General features: G+C 36.9%; 1 protein-coding gene across 1 annotated transcript; it reads right to left on the bottom strand.

Moving 5' to 3' along the window:
• Positions 1 to 5764: 5764 nt before the first annotated feature.
• On the bottom strand, positions 5765 to 11256 carry LOC135473521 (EF-hand calcium-binding domain-containing protein 1-like). The gene is made up of 5 exons (XM_064753372.1): positions 11248 to 11256; positions 10715 to 10918; positions 9204 to 9366; positions 8201 to 8257; positions 5765 to 5814 (listed from the first exon to the last, which is right to left on the bottom strand). Exons 1-5 carry the CDS (start codon positions 11254 to 11256, stop codon positions 5765 to 5767), a joined length of 483 nt encoding a protein of 160 aa, XP_064609442.1.
• Positions 11257 to 13854: the final 2598 nt, after the last annotated feature.

A 13854-nucleotide genomic window follows, 5' to 3' on the forward strand; every position in this document is an offset into this window, starting at 1 on the left:
TTAACTTTGTCACGACAAGGAAACGACATGTAATAAAGGTGCAAGCGGCAGTTTCCCCTAACAAAGGGAGTTTTTCCCAAGACATAATCGTCATGGTCGAATGAGTAATAAACTATGTCATCAAACTTGATGCTATTTCAAATACTCAGGATCGTTCTATTTCAAACTCTTAAAGCAATTCTTCCAATACATAGTGAACATGGAAAACCGATATGCCACAAATATAGGAGTATAACCGTAAAAATCAGCATTTCAGAACTATTGCTTACTCCCGTTTGCTTTTCAAACGCCCGTATAATTAGTCGTATTATAATCTGGCGTTGTCCGTCTATCCGTCCGTCTGCCTGTTGGTCAGTTAACATTTTGGCATGCCCCACACATTTCCAGACCCGCATTACACCCCTCAACCAGAGCAGAAGCCTGTTTAATATTGCTAAGTTAAGCGGTTTTGTAGATATAATGGTCAAGACAAAAGTTCTACCGACAGACAAACGAACGCACAAAGCCATAGCACAATGTGACCAGTAACACGTGCGTTTTATGAATAAATGCATATTCGCAATAAATGCTACAAAAAGCCCCTGTCATTTTGCCATTTTAGTCCCTTGCTAAGTGAAAAGCCCACGTTAAAGGATAAGGAGTCAAAAGACTGAACGACCGATTAACTGATCGACCGACCGATAGAAGACAGAGAGATATGTACAGCTGTTTGTCAAAGTTAAAATAGGAACTTGAAGGTTATGTGAACAGAGAAAAAAATGGACCACTGAAAAGTAACGTTGAGAATAAAAAAAATAAAAAATTCTCAGCATGTTTCCATATTATTTTGCATAAACTAATTTTTTGTGAACATTAGTCGTATTTTTTATGTATTTTACAAATGTGTATTGATATTTGTAATAAAATTTACTGTGTACATCAGGTCACCGTAAATTTACTACATGCGATCACATCACTGATCATAAGAGTGCATTATTTCACCACCTTCATCTTTATTCACACCACAAAAAGGTAAACAAGTTAACATGTTATGTTTTTACAGCATTATAGTCAAATATTCCGGCTTGATATCACCATATAGGAGTGCTTCCATTTTCATACATAAGCATCCATGATGGCACTATAAATATGAATCTCATGGTAAAATAACCAAGAAGGCAAACTTTACCGAGATGAATCAGTACAAATATTCTCACATTTTACTATATAGGAGACCATCACAAGAACGACGGAAGAGGAAGTCAGCATGAGCTGTACATGAACTCATAGCGATCGCATTGGTGTACTGTGTTGTTTTAGCGCGCCAAACATCCGGCTCTGCAGGACCCTGTTCCATACAAAGTCTGCTTTTCTGAGAATCCTTCACCTCTATTTCAATCGGTCGAAATTCACCAAAAAACAAAAAAAATACCAGTCCTATTTCTTAACCCTTTTGCTAAACGTACCCCCAGTTATTGTCGACTTCTTGAAATGTCCATGGAGTAAGGAACAATAGACTCATGTATTTATGTATTTATTTGCCACATTGCTGCATGGAAAATGGCAAGTGCGTGAACAAAATGTTTACTCTTACAAGACATGTTCATTTTAACAGTAAAAACTTGAATCAGCTTTATCAGAAAATTGACTACTGGATTTCCTCATGTATGCATACACACCCCACATCTAATAATCGGACCTCCTCATGAATGCATACACACCCCACATCTAATAACGGGACCTTCTCATGTATGCATACATGTCCAACATCTAATAACCGGACCTCCTCACGTATGGAGTGAGGAAAATAGGAACTTGAAGGTTATATGAGTAAAATGGACCACTGAAAAATAACGCTGAGAATAAATTCCTCATTTCCATATGATTTTGCATAAACTAATTTTTGTGAACATTAGTCGTGTTTTTTATGTATTTTACAAATGTGTATTGATATTTGTAATAAGATTTACTGTGTACATCAGGTCACCGTAAATTTACTACATGCGATCACATCACTGACCATACCCCACACCTAATAACCGGACCACGCCCCACATCTAATAACCGGACCTCCTCAAGTATGCATACACGCACCACATCTAATAACCGGACCTCCTCAAGTATGCATACACGCACCACATCTAATAACCGGACCTCCTCAAGTATGCATACACGCACCACATCTAATAACCGGACCTCCTCAAGTATGCATACACGCACCACATCTAATAACCGGACCTCCTCAAGTATGCATACACGCACCACATCTAATAACCGGACCTCCTCAAGTATGCATACACGCACCACATCTAATAACCGGACCTCCTCAAGTATGCATACACACCCCACATCTAATAACCGGATCTCCTCATGTATGCATACACGCCCCACATCTAATAACCGAACCTCCTTATGTTTGCATACACACCCCACATCTGGGTTTCTTATATTTATTTACTCGTCAATCACACTGATTTTGTGAATACCTATGTAGGGTGCGGAACACAAACACCACACCACATGCACCTTGCACATATTAGAAGAAAAAAAAAAACAACATGACCAACGTTCTTGGGCTATTGTACATATAAGTGAAGACACAGAAATTCGTTACCTGGGTAACTTTCAAAGGGCGGGGAGTAACCCTGGTCAAAAAGTTTTCATTTCCTGGAAAAAATAATTTTTATTTTATGACTAGATGCACCAACGTTTAATGTCTGTGTGGCGGCAGGCCTGTTGCTCAGTCAATGCTCCAAAACTCTTCAGCTGTGAGACAAATCTTCAACCTGAGGGTACAAAATGTCTCAGCTCATCAACAGCGATTAAAGAGAAGTAACCGCAGATTCGCAATTACTGCCGTGTAAGATTTCGTGTGGCCGGTGTCTATTTTGCAGATGAGTCAACATCAACATTAAGAAATGCTAGTTCACTAGAATCCGCTATAGATTTTTATAAGAGTACTGAAAAATTTTTAAAATTTTAAAATTTACACTCAAAAAACTTACCTTATGAGAGTAATTAATACATCCAAGCTTTCAAGCCATAAGTATTGCTTATGCATTGTTCAAGAAACTGTTTAACTTGGAAATAAGTTTTCCCTAGATTACAGTCGAATGCAGAAAGAAAATATAGATCCAAGTATTAAGAAATTAAGGGCACAGCTACAAATATGTTTTGGTCGTGGGTTAATTTTTTTCTGGAAAATCTTTATTTCAAAGACTGAGGGTATATTTAGTTTACCTGGCTAGCATGATTTGTTTACAAAAGAAGTACTGCAAACTGGTTAACGGTGAACTACATAAATTTATATGGAATATGGGTAGAGATAAGGTTAAGAGAAGTGTTATGATTAATGACATTTCTTAAGGTTGACAAAATTCACCAGATTTTATTTGAAACTCCTTTGGCACCACATATTTTTTTAAGAGTTTTTGGAAAATCAATACAACATCATCTTGTTTCAATAAACTTTGGGCATGAAGTTTTATCTTGAAATGTAGCTATAGTGCATAAAAACCAGCTAATAAAATTCCAATTTTATTGTAATATTCTTGACTTCTGGTCGGAATTGTGTGGTTAAATATTTAATAGGTGGGAAGTCATTGTACCCTTTTTCTTGGAAAAATGCAGGTATCCTTTTGTAAGAGATATAATAGATGAAAATGTGAATGTTAAACCGCTAAATGTTTTGGCAAATGATATTCAAATTCCTTTGGACTATGACAATTATAAATTGTGGAAATCATCAGGAAATACATAGGCCAGATGTGTTGTTTGACATCCCCAAAATAAACGATACCAGCTCAGATAGCTATAGAATAAAAACCAATTTTTTCTACAAGCTCCTGGTCGAAAAATATTTCACTAAAGTTGATGTTAAGAATATACCGATAATTTTCCTGTTACTGACCATTTGTTGTGGACTCATTTGTTTTGTTTTTTTTTTTTTGATTGGTGTTTTACGCCGTACTCAAGAATATTTCACTTATACGACGGCGGCCAGCATTATGGTGGGTGGAAACCGGGCACAGCCCGGGGGAAACCCACGACCATCCGCAGGTTGCTGGCAAACCTTCCCACTTACGGCCGGAGAGTTGTGGACTCTGAACACCAAACTCTTACAAGGTTGGTGTAAATAACAAAGTTCAGTCTATGCAGTTTAATCTGCTGCACTCTGTTTATCCGTGTAACAGTTATTTGTTTTCATCAACATTTTTGGAATACCCTACCTGTATCGGGTGTGACCTGTTAGATATTATTAATCTGTGACCAGACAATATTGTGAGTTAACAGTTTTGGGATATATTCCTACTGTGGCTGTCTCCATGCCTAGGTTTTAGTATAATGTTTTCTAAGGAACAGAAGCTCTTTGATTATTTCAAAGAGGATTTCTTGAAAGAAATTAACTTCTGCATCTTGTACGCTAAATGCTATATATATATATATATACAAACCATACTTCACAGTAGACAGTATACTTCATCTGTTTCCTAGCATTTTTCAAGCAGATGTCACCACTCCTCAAAAAGTAAAGAAAATGTGATTTTTTGCAAATATCCTGATGATTATTGTTTGTATATGTATGGTTACAGTGGTGATTGAATTGATCTAAATTTTATAATGTGCCAGTAAATAAAATAAAAGTATTTCGTATGGTCTTGTTCCCAGAAGCCTCTTTTTAAAAGTGAATGTCCTATGTTAAGACAGAGAGTGTTAAATATTTGACCGACCGAGCGCTAACAGCAGGTTCTCAACTACGTGTAAAATAGCTACAGCTGTTCACTGTATCCACAAACTGCCATAGGAACAGTCCGTGAAATTGGAGGCGTCACTTGGAAAGAGCATAGATCGCTATGATTTTTGAAATAGACGTGGAGATGGTATATGGGAAGTAACTCTGTATTCACCGTGACAGATAGGTATGTTTGAAGAAGTCTAATGAGGCATATAGAGTTTGTACCTCAGAGTACATGTTATGTTTTGCTGAAATCCAGAGTCATATTAATAAACACCTCTCAAGGCGAATCAAGACATGACAGCCACACATAAATTTGATCACCGGCGTATGTGTGAACAATTCATTTCAGTTTAACACCTGGCTATCAAATATTTTTATTGCGAATATACGCCTAATAGGTCTACCAGGTTATTTCAGCTATTGTGAATTGGCTATGAAGTTTACAGTCGGAGTACACCGGAAAGAGCCTGGAGAAATCGTACATGTTCTTAAGACTTTCACATACATGACGGGGGCAAGCATTATTATGAGAGGAAACCGGGCAAAGTCCTTGGGAAACCCACGACCATCAGGAGGTTTATAGTAGACCTTCCCACCTGTGACTGGAGGGGAAGCTAATGTGAGCTGGACATGAACTCGTATCAACCACATTAGTTAGAGGCTGCTGGGTCATTGAGCTGCGTTATTACTACTAGGTCAGAGTACTTATCAAGTGACTTCACAAAGTCTTTGATTTCATTTGTTGTTTTTATTGACAACAGACTGAAAATAAAACTTAAACGTCTGTTACTTAACCCGACTATTTAAAAGCCGTTTTTATCAGTAGAATAATCCCCTGCGTGAAAAGTGAAGCACACCAAAAACTATTGTAAGATGATATCAGTTTTATTTCCTTTTTATACATGTCGAATATCTTAAAAATTTATGGGAAACCAATAATGATGGAAGAATAGTACAAATGTTTAACTGTTTGTTTTGGAAGAACTGAATTTAACTGTTGTGCCTGTGAGTATGTGTGAGGACCGATCCATCTTTTGACCACGAGTGTTACTGACTGGGTACTTCGACGTCCTCCTCTATGCGGGCAAACGGATCCGCTGAAGAAGATAATAATTATGTATAAACATATATCAAACAAAAGACGCTAATTAGGTGGCCAAGCACTATGGGCTGGAGCACGTAATGAAATCGGATATTTATTATTTTTCTTTCGTTTTCTTGAGAAATTTTTGAAAGCTTTAAGGCCTGTGACAGGAAAAGTTTTCATTGAATGTAGGAACAAGGTTACGAGGCAAATTTTGGCTGTTTTTGATTAACTTTGGTCACGTGAAATGGCGGCCATCTTGGATTTTTATCAAAACCTTTAAAAATCTTCTTCTCATGAACCAACGAACGGATTCCTGGACGTTCATCGAAAGCTTTGGAAGCTAGCCATTGGTCGAAGTTATGACGTCATATGACGTGTCTAATTTTGATCATGTTTTCATGTATTCTGGTGTATCTGGCAACGTTGATTCTGATTCTGCTTTAGGATTTTGCCTACCTTTGTAATTTTTGAGACATGGTCAAAAAACTCCTTTCAGTTCAGTAATTTCAATGGCCTGTAACGCGAGAACCATGGTAGCTAGAAATGGAAAACTTACACCAAATTGTAGCTCTTTCGCAAATATGCCAAGGGATTTGAACTACGATCAATAGCTTTCTCGCTAGAAATGTTTAACTGACATCATCCTATTTCAGAAATAGAAATGTGTTAAGCATGTGCATTTAACATAGACTTTGGAGGTAACTGTGTATTACTATACATGTGCTGCAAGCTTGCACGTAAGCCAGCCCTGTTCTCAATGAATCATGGGTATTTCTATACAATCCCGACGGCATTCCCCCACACCCCCATGCTCTCAGGAATATAAGTCCGAAGCCATGGCCAAATACAGCAACTTCTATTCACTTGAGTTATTACGAGACAAAATATTGCAATTCTTATTACTCCAGATTCAACCGAAATACCGTGGTTTCCAGTTTCTTTTCAGGTCTAGACCTTAAATGTCCTTAAGGATAAGACAGGTTTTAGGATGCCGCACAGAAAAGTAACTAGAAATCTGTAGGCCATGGCTTTGGACTGTTGTAAAGAAAACAACTCACAACACCGCTTATTCCTTGCAACTATTTGGACCAAAATTTTATATATATATATATATATATATATATATATATATATATATATATATATATATATATATATATATATATAGATGGGACACTAGAGTGGGATGATTGTACGCCATGCGTCGAGCAACCTGAAATGTACATACTTATCCAGGTGCGGTGATCGTCAGCACAGGCAAGACGCTGTGGTAGCTTTTAGCACTAGACGCATTGTATATGATATCTGGTAGTGTGGGTATTCAAACCCAGTTAATTAATTTTCATTGTTGTCATGGTTTTTCTTCATGTTGTCTTTTTTGTAAATACCGTTACAATGGCTCATGCAGGTTGAATTTGTCGAATTTTCCTTTGTGTTGTATTTGGGCAGTTAAATCCAGCCATTTGTCCTTATATGTGTTGGCATTTGTTCGTAAACTGATGTTTGCCAAAGCTTAATTTTTCCGATCGTGGCAAATTAGTTTAGGGCATTACTTTAAGAGCGTTTTTTTTATTTCACATTCAATAGGGCCATGATGCTTGGCCACCGCTATCGCTGTAAGGAACGTAACAGCTTTAATTGTATATACAATTTTAATAGCTTTAGAATTCACCTGAGCCACAAAGAAGTTTATCAACAGCAATGCTAACTTAACTGCAAATGGTTAATAAGGGCATTTTCTTTGATACTGTGCTTTAAATTAACAGCATCGTGACTACAAGGTCTTCAGCTAACAGCTGACTCATATTGTTAACAGTGAAATGTGTCATCATACAAAGCAGGTCAACCATGAAACATGAAAACAAAAACTGTATACAAGAAAAATGAAAAGCAAAACATCTATTTAACTATAAAAGTGGGAGACTCGTGTCTGTGTGGGTGCGAGTATGTGTACATATATGTGTGTAATGTATACTTATGCACACTTATGTGTGCGTGAATGTGTGGGTGCACGGCTTTGGATTTCTTTCGCTGACGTCCATCCGATCTATTTAATACTTCCCGGTGTATTTCCTGAGAGTATGGTAAAATTGCGTATGCAAAGTAGGCAATGGTGGCATCACAGATCTTTTCAACTTGTACTTCCCTCGACATGCTGGGTTTGCGCACAAAATCTACATGCCTCATATCACCAAAAGGACTTAATGACTGCGCCTTAGCTTTGGAGTGAAAACCATACCATGTAACAATATATGCTATGTACATCGTCCGGAAGATGTGAATTACGTCCAAAAGACATTGCACTAGTGCGCATATATATATATATATATATATATATATATATATATATATATATATATATATATATATATATATATATCGAGATCCAGACTTACCCACAAAGAACACGGACGAGTCACCCATGAACTCTTCATATGACAGTTTCCCGTCATCTGTTAAAAAAAGAGTGCCAGTTAATAGTAATCATTACAATGATTCATCCACTGTATAAACTTGGGGAAGTTAGTCACTGCAATGAAGTCGTGTTCATCCTCAAAGATGGAGAAAACATAAAAATGACATAAAGTTCAGGTGAAAGAGTTTGAAAAGTTATCCCTAAACGTGGTCTTCAATATTTTTTCCGATTTTTCCTAAAGGAGAAAAAGACAGTTGAAAATAATTTTTGTATGGTGGGTATTTGGGACCACCTTTTGGTATTTATAGTTTTTGTTTAATAATGTCATAAATGAGGATGTAACAAAGGTTTAATAAATATTTGTGCACTAGAATTTGTTCTTTTCAGCTAACAAATGTATTAAACCTCAATTTGCATCATATTTATATTTTAATAGGTTCATAAATATTATCATAATGTAGGTTAAATGCATATGTTTGGATATAAACAACAAATTTACATTCAAATAAATTTATGAGACAAGCATCAAATCCTTATTGAGAACATTATTATGCAACAACGATAAATACCAAAAGTTGGTCCCAAATACCCACCATACAAAAATATTTTCAAATATCCTTTCTCTTGAAAAAAAATCAAAAAAAAATATTAAAGATCATATTTACAAATCAGTTTTGATGCTCTGTCATCTGATTTTGGCATCATTTTTATGTTTTCTTCTCCTTTAAATGGAGTGAATACAAATTCCTTCCCTTTATTTTATTGGTAATTCACGCCATGCTCAAGAATATTTCATTTATAAGTCGGCAGCGTTATCGTCCTTCCTTTCAATGCTTACTTTTAAATTAATGCCTAACACTTCTAATATTTTGTAATACATTCAAAGCAAATGTGCCACTGGAAACACCACGGGGTCTGATATTAAATGCTGGCACATGGACAAAGCATGTCGATTATATAGGAGTAAAGCAGCTGAAACTTACTGTTAATGTCGGTGTCGTTAAAGCCATGGACCAGGTCGGGTTCATCTACTTCTTGGCCCAAAGTACTAGCGAACTCTTCTATCTCAATGAAGTTGTCGTCATTCAAGTCATAGAAGTCAAAGTTAGCAGGCAAAGCTGTGATGTGCCCTAACTCCTCGAGGGCCTGTAAGTGGTGGATAAAAGACAGTATAGCTTGATTAATCAAAATGTGCCCTAACTCCTCGAGGGCCTGTAAATGGAGGACAAAAGGCAGTATTGCTTGATTAATCAGAATGGGGCTAACTCCTCGAGGGCCTGTAAGTGGTTGACAAAAGACGATATTCCTTGATTAATCAGAACAGCCAGTTCATACGACATTATTTTTGTCCTTAAACTATTCTTCAATTCTTCAAAAATATCCCTTCCCTAAAGGCAAGCTTGTCGTAAAAGGCGACTAACCTAGAGCTCCCCGGTTTTGAACTGAATAGATCCCACACTTTATATTTAAATATAACTGTGTCCTCGATGGCAAACAGGACATTTTGTGCGTTCATTAAGTCTTTGGTAAGATAACTTGAGGTATTGTTTTACTGGTTGAGGCATCCCTCGGTATACTGATTTCACAGCGTTGCTGGGCGATAATGTTTTTAAATATTTACAGACATTTTAAGCATTTATTAAGGATATTCTATAAAATATTGTTTTGGAACCATATTTGCCAAGGTTTTTGATTTTTTAGCTCATTTTAAAGTTGTCTTGCTTTTTTTCCACTGATCTGGATGTTTTTATTTTCATGTTGAATGCCATAACTGGTTCTGACAAGATCTCACTATGATGTGGCCGAAATTCCTAATGCGTGGATTTAAACCCTAACAATTCCTTCATTCATTGCTGCAATTCGGATGGAGCCATGCATGTTTTGGCTGGTAGTTTAGGATTGTATCACTTCATCTAATGTGTTATCGTTTTGCTTCTTGTCACGTTACAGTTTTTCATTGTTTTATTTTCGGAAGCTATATAAACATTTTAGGTTCACGTGACTACTGACTCATATATTTTGTCTTTCTTATTAGATCAAATACATTAAATCAAAGACAGCCATGCACGTGGCACAAGACTTGTGCTTGGAATTAATGAATAATAATGTACGAAGACCATTGCGGCAGCTTACATGATTGAAAAACGCAGGGATAGTGTGACGACGTCACGTGCCCAGAAACTGCCATACTGATAATCATCAAGCTGATAGCTCGATTTCGTCAAAACAATATTCAAATATTCAACAAATTATCGTTTTTCTTAACAAAATTGGAGTGTATTAGAAGAGAAATAAGGGTTTGATTATCAAAGCAAAATATATTCAGAAAGACTTTTTAGTACCCGGTCGCAAACCTTAATTAATATCTTAATCATTCCATGCCCATACAGCCCGCAAAATATATATGAGAGTTTACTTTTTGAACAAAGTAGATCTAGCATTTATTGTACAGCAAATGACAATAAACTGGGTGTATGTTGAATCGCATTCTTACCTGTCTCTTCTTCTTGCCGCATACTTTCTTACATGCGAATTTGCAGACATATTTTCTCCCGCGTCCCCTGTAAACCCATTTGCACCCTCTCTTGCAAACCTTTCTGCATATTTTCCTGACTAATCTACGTAGAAACCAGGCATTAGCCTCTTCCATCACCAACATGGTGACGAGAAAGACAACCAGTAGCGTCTTGGTCTTCATCTGAAACACACCAAATACATCAGGGTGACAAATAGTGACAGGAGCAAGGAGGACAAATCACACCTAATACATCGGAGTGACAAATAGTGACACTAACAAGGCTACAAAACACACATCAAATACATCAGGGTGACAAAAACCGACACGAACAAAGCTACAAAACACACACCAAATACATCAGGGTGACAAATAGCGACACGATCAAGGCTACAAAACACACACCAAATATATCTGGGTGAGACACAGTGATAGGAGCAAGGCTGCTAACACAATACCAAAATACATGCGAGTGACAAATGGTAACAGGGGAAATGCAGACAAAAACACACCAAATACATAAGTAGTGGCAGAGCAAGGCGTGACCAAAACACATTAAATACATCTGTGTGGAAATTGATAAATAAAGTAATGCGGGCAATAAATACACCAAGTACATCAGAGACGGAATTCCCAAATGGAGCAAGGTGGGCAATAAATACACCAAACACACCAGAGACAGAATTCCTAAAAGGAGCAAGGTGGACAATAAAAACGCTAAACACACCAGAGACGGAATGCCTAAATGGAACAAGGTGGGCAATAAATACACCAACACACCAGAGACGGAATGCCTAAATGGAACAAGGTGGGCAATAAAAACACTAAATACACCAGAGACGGAATTATTAAATGGAACAAGGTGGGCAATAAAAACATTAAACACACCAGAGACAGAATCCCTAAATGGACCAACGTGGGCAATAAAAACACTAAACACACCAGAGACGGAATTCCTAAATGGAACAAGGTGGGCAATAAAAACACTAAATACACCAGAGACGGAATCCCTAAATGGACCAAGGTGGGCAATAAAAACACTAAATACACCAGAGACGGAATCCCTAAATGGACCAAGGTGGGCAATAAAAACACTAAACACACCAGAGACGGAATCCCTAAATGGAGCAAGGTGGGCAATAAATACACCAAACACACCAGAAACGGAATGCCTAAATGGACCAAGGTGGGCAGTAAAAACACTAAATACACCAGAGACGGAATCCCTAAATGGAGCAAGGTGGGCAATAAATACACCAAACACACCAGAAACGGAATGCCTAAATGGAGCAAGGTGGGCAGTAAAAACACTAAATACAACGCTGTAGGAATTGCTAAATGGAACAAATCTGAATCTCTATTGACCTCATAGAATATCCACATCAGCACAAAATATCTGTACTACTGTAGCAAGGATTTACCCCTAACGCACAAAACTTACCTCTGTGGGTTAGCTGGTCTTCACAACTGTGGAACTTGAATGATGTCTGCTGGGAGAGTGACGAAAGCCAAGAGCTCAAGCATCTTTTTATACCTTTTTTTATTTCCTGGACAGATGTATTTTTACATCCAGGAAACATTGAGTCATTTGATCATCTGAATTCTTTGGTGACGGTAACCCAAAATTACCATACTCTTCTATTCATTATGACCTAAAAATGAAAAAAAAAATTAAATGACGAATGTTTCCTCGGGGTGTTTACCTGAAATGTATTCGAAAAGTCACGAGGCGATCATCCATGGTTAGGTGAGCCAAGGTTGTGACTCCAACCAAATTTTCGTTCAGTGTGGAAAGCGTACAAATTCTATACACCTAAACAGTTACAACACTTAAACTGTTTTACTCCATTTTAAAATATTCAGGTTTTACCTTTATATTTTATTTCACCAAACTTTCATTTTCTGATGTACACACCGACTGAGATGCGCTATAGCATATGACAAACAGTTAGTTACGCCCACTTGTCATCGTTCGGCCAGATAAACAATGTATGTTGAAATATTCGAAAGATTTAAAAAAACTTTCGAAAAGACAAGAAAAAAAAACAGGAATGAGCGAAATGGTTTATCTTTCATAATGTATACAACAAATAAAACAAAATTTCTAAGTCATTTGAATTCTTTGATGAACATAAACCAACAATATCATCGTATTTCATTCGCTATGACCTAAAAATGATAAAACCCAAAATTAAATAACAAGTATTTCCTCGAACTGTTTACTTTAGATAATTCTATACGTCACGTGACGGCCAGCCATATCTAAATCTTCATCAATGTAAAAACGTTTACAAATTGTATATACCTGAAAACTATACTTTTAAACAGTCTCACTCTGTGTTTAAAGATTGAGGTTTTTCCTTAATATTTTATTTCACTAAACTTTCATTTTGTAAAAACTAGACTATAGCATACCCATGTATGTTGATGTGTATACTAAGTGAGATGAGTTATAGCAAATGACAAGGAGCCAGTTAGGCCCACGCTTCCTCATTTGTATCATTTCAGATAAATAAAACATTATACGCGGAAATACCCAAAACATTTAAATAACTATAACTTTCAAGAAATCTGGAGCAAATTAGTGAAGTAATAACTAACTAGTATTTCCTCGTGCTGTTCACCAGAAATGATTTGAGAAGTCAGGTGACTGCCAGCCATGATAAGATCCTCCAGGGCTCGGACACAAACCATGTACCTTTGTCATTTTATAGAAGTACATATAGGAGTATTTAAAAAGTTTTACAGAATGCGAGGATATATTGGTTGTTGTTTCCTTTACATTTGCTTCGTTTTAATGTTATTTCTATAAAGCCGAACTACATGTATTCCATATACGTTCATTTCCATATTAACAAAGTCCATAATTAGAGCGCATGGAAGGCAGACCACGATCACATGGCAAGTAGACCACGATCACATGGTAAGTAGCCCACGATCACATGGTAAGTAGACCACGATCACATGGTAAGTAGACCACGATCACATGGCAAGTAGACCACGATTATATGGTAAGTAGACCACGATCACATGGTAAGTAGACCACGATTATATGGCAAGTAGACCACGATCACATGGTAAGTAGACCACGATTATATGGCAAGTAGACCACGATCACA

The sequence above is a fragment of the Liolophura sinensis genome, chromosome 8 (genome assembly GCF_032854445.1).
Source record: "Liolophura sinensis isolate JHLJ2023 chromosome 8, CUHK_Ljap_v2, whole genome shotgun sequence".
Lineage (NCBI taxonomy): Eukaryota > Metazoa > Mollusca > Polyplacophora > Chitonida > Chitonidae > Liolophura > Liolophura sinensis.

Coding starts and splice junctions, on each gene's coding strand:
- LOC135473521 (XM_064753372.1), bottom strand. Junction 8,258..9,203: donor TAACGACACCGACATTAACA/GTAAGTTTCAGC, acceptor TTTTTTTAACAG/ATGACGGGAAACTGTCATAT. Junction 5,815..8,200: donor CTCGTCCGTGTTCTTTGTGG/GTAAGTCTGGAT, acceptor TATCTTCTTCAG/CGGATCCGTTTGCCCGCATA.